This window comes from Rhinolophus hipposideros, assembly GCF_964194185.1.
Source record: "Rhinolophus hipposideros genome assembly, chromosome: 6".
NCBI lineage: Eukaryota > Metazoa > Chordata > Mammalia > Chiroptera > Rhinolophidae > Rhinolophus > Rhinolophus hipposideros.
In genome coordinates this window covers 63965398-63969153 of record NC_138052.1, presented here as the reverse complement: position 1 = coordinate 63969153, position 3756 = coordinate 63965398, and the positions used below count along the sequence as shown (strand labels likewise).

At 33.2% G+C, this 3756-nt stretch overlaps 1 protein-coding gene across 1 annotated transcript in view; it reads left to right on the top strand.

Moving 5' to 3' along the window:
- TMEFF2 (transmembrane protein with EGF like and two follistatin like domains 2) overlaps window positions 1-3146 on the top strand; it is a 231445-nt gene extending 228299 nt beyond the window's left edge. The window contains exon 10 of the mRNA XM_081051612.1: window positions 1857-3146. Coding sequence (XP_080907738.1) covers window positions 1857-1953 — 97 coding nt within the window. The 3' untranslated portion in view covers window positions 1954-3146. The remainder of the gene's footprint in view (window positions 1-1856) is intronic.
- Window positions 3147-3756: the final 610 nt, after the last annotated feature.

Genomic DNA, 3756 nt, shown 5'->3' with positions numbered 1-3756 from the left:
CTTAGCAATATCAGCACATGAAAAACAAAAATTCATGTTTACCAGATCGAATCTCATGATAATTGGATTTACTACTTCATGTACTGACAAAAATGCCAAATTTTAAATACTTTAGCAAATATTTTCAAGTCTCATTACACAGTTCCATTCCTATACATAATAAAAACAACTGGAACACATAGGGTTCTTAACTCACCAAGAATTGTATATGTATATGTGTTTAATAATATTATAAAGAAGGAACAATTATCCCCATTTTTTAAATAGGGACCCTGAGTTAAGTTAGCAAATTGCTGCATGTACACAGCTGAGCATTAAGAGCCGAAATGGAGTGCTGCCTAGTGAACAGAGACAGTTCACTTAACCACTGCCCTTACTGCCCCTTGGCTGGTCATGATGCTGCATATTCTGATGCTCAAGGTGACCTAAACTGAGCTCACATTAAAGCAAGCCATTTTTTCAAGGCATATGGTCATTATTATTTTCCATGTTAAAACAAAACAAAACCCATCTTCTGTTTACTTTTGAGGATGAGAAATAGCCATAAGCTAAATTAGCGTTATTGCAATGCAGTTTATGAATGTGCCTTAGGACATCCAAGTCTTCCAAAGTCTTTCTAGGAGTCATACTAGTCAATAAACCACAGTGTTCCTAGTGTGCATTCATTTCATTCACTTGAAAACATTCTGCTCAAAACCCAGACTTTCCAACTAGGCCATTGCCCCCCAGCAGAGACCTCTTGGCCACACATGTCTGTCAAGATCTATTCCAAAATATCCATTTGCTAGAAGATTTGCAAAATCACATCAAACAGAGGTCCCCTCATTCTCTTCAGTTTTTTTAATCTCTTCATCATGTGGACTCTCCTCTTTTCTACTTCCCTCCTCTTTTATTTCTCCTCTTCCCACTTGTTTTTCTTCCCATCATTTTTACTATGTTAGTCAAACACCTGCCCTTCTCCTAAATACAACATGTATTATTAAAAAAAAATACAAAGATCTAGAGACATGTCCTGAAATGAAAAGTTGCTGTGTGAGAAGATGGTTCTTCAATCTTTTTTTTATCTCCATTTCCGACTTACTTAAAGTGTGACTTCCAGCTCCATGTTCTTTTTGATACATCCATCCTCACCCCCCCAAAAAAATAATACACATGAATATACACATATATGCAATATATTTTATCCATATATTCTCTGATACCCCAGAGCTTATTGTAATAGAATTTTTATGAAAGTTATGTTGTTGTTATTTGCATCATCAAAACATTCTTTTATTACAAGAGAAAAGATACTAGATCAGAGCTTCTCAGATAATTTGACTGAATATTAGCTTTTTATAGAAACTAAATAATTGGTACCAATTTATGTCCTTAGCTTATAGTGCTAATGTAGAAAAATGATATTAGGCTAAAGCAAAATAATATCTGTTTCCATTACATATCAGATAATAACAGATGGCTGATTCTCTGGTTTGATTTAAACTTGTAGCATTGAAATGTCAATATAACATTCATCCTGAGGACATTTAAAGTATAAAGTTGTTGAAGACCTTTAAAGTGAGATAAGATGGACTCACGACTTACTTGACAGCATTATGCTTAGTCATTCTTTGTGCTTTAATGAGTAAACAATTGAGGACTAGATAAATGTATTCCTCTTCAACTTCCACCTCTGTTCTTCAATTTTCCTCAACAGATCCTTAAGGATGACTGGAACTCAGTTAATACTAACAATAAATTCTGTCATCTGAAATACTTTCATAACTTGCTTAATTTTCAACTTCACTCTGTGATTGTAGGACCCAACTTTAGGTAATAGCACTAGACTAAGATCTGTATACTTTCCAACCTTCTAGGAAGTGCCCCAGAAGCAACAGAATTCACAGACAGAAGCAAAATACAGGGCACTACAGTTCAGACAACACAACAAGAGCGTCCACAAGGTTAATCTAAAGGGAGCATGTTGCACAGTGGCCGGACTACCGAGAGCTTGGACTACAAGTACCGTATTATAGACAAAAGAATAAGAAAAGAGATCTACACATGTTGCCTTGCATTTGTGGTAATCTACACCAATGAAAACATGTACTACAGCTATATTTGATTATGTATGGATATATTTGAAATAGTATACATTGTCTTGATGTTTTTCTGTAATGTAAATAAACTATTTATATCACACAATATAGTTTTTTCTTTCCCATGTATTTGTTATATATAATAAATACTCAGTGATGAGAAAAAGTTGGCATTCTTAAATGTGCTGTATCTCATAACTGTAAATATAATCAAGCTAGTACAGTCTGTGCAGATACCAGTATTTCATCTTTCTCCACATCCTGAGACAGAGCATTGGTTTATATAGGACTCAGTGGCTAAGTTTTGAGTGATTTCAAGATCAAGGGAAATGATGGTTATTGAAAAAGGGAAAAAATAATTTAGTTTGTATCGAGTGAGGATAAAATATTTCAGATCTTTGAATCATCTCTATTTCATCAACTTTCTTCCATGGTCCTCCATTTCATCCCCAGAGCAAAAAAAAATCTCTGGCATATAAATTAAATCAAAGAAGAAGAGAAAGGAAACTGTTTTATAACTTATAAAGGAGAGAGAAAGAAGATACTGGTTTTATTTGGGAAGCATCTTAGAATCTTCCAGTTAAGTGCATATAGTTGAAGGATCCTGAACAAGTTACATATTAGGAATACACAGAACATAAAATATATTCCATTTAGGTAAGTGGAATTAACTACTAAGGGAAAAATTTCATAACATCATTAAATGTGAAAAACCCAAATCACGAATTCTCAAAAGCACCTTGCTATATTTATAGTATATAGTTCTTTAAAAAGAAGCTGGAATCACAACCAAATACCTCATGAATACATTTATGGCTAATGCAGCACCATTATTTGAAATGGAACTAAGATGATGATAATGCTTTATAAAACAGAGAAATATGTTTTAAGCATATTTATATGATGAGATAGAAAGAAAATGAATCCCACAGCATCTGAAAGAGCTTAGTGGGAAGTTGATTAACTTTTAGGATCACTTTGTTTGAAAAAAAAAAAAAAAACACCTGAAAATTCTCAAAGAATAAGATCAAAACAACAAATCAAACCATTGCCTTTTTATCATTTAGTTCTTCATAGCTTTCTGTGGCTAATGTAGTAAATCTAAATAAAGGTTTTTTTGTTGCCTTCACATGACCTCTGATGAACTAAAAGGAATGACACTCCTGTGTCCAAAAAAAAAAAAGAAAAGAAAAAAAAGCAGCCAAGTATCACATCAACATATTCTGAATATAAACTATTCAGTGAAAAATAAGGTTCCTTAAGTGATATTTAAGATATTTACTAAAACATAGAGCACAATCTAAATAGAATTTTTGACTCTCTGTAAAACCTGGTTTTCCAGGTTAGTAATCGTACTGAAAAGTGTGAATTTATTGGCATAACCATCACTCAAGTGTGTCCATAAATCAGTCCTATGCCTCTTGTACAAAACAAAGTCTATTTAAATGTCTGCATTGAATTTTAGTGGTTAACAGAAATGTTACTACCCTGATCTCCTTTGTAAGGCAGGAGTTATGGCAAACAAACCCTTCTTTCTCCTAAAGGAAGAGCAAAAATGCAACATCACAGGGCTTAGCAGAGCTTAAAAGAAACAACAATTTCACTGACTTTTACTTGTAAGTATGAGGTGACTTGCTTTGTTAAATACTGATATATTATTTTGCATGAATTTTTATCA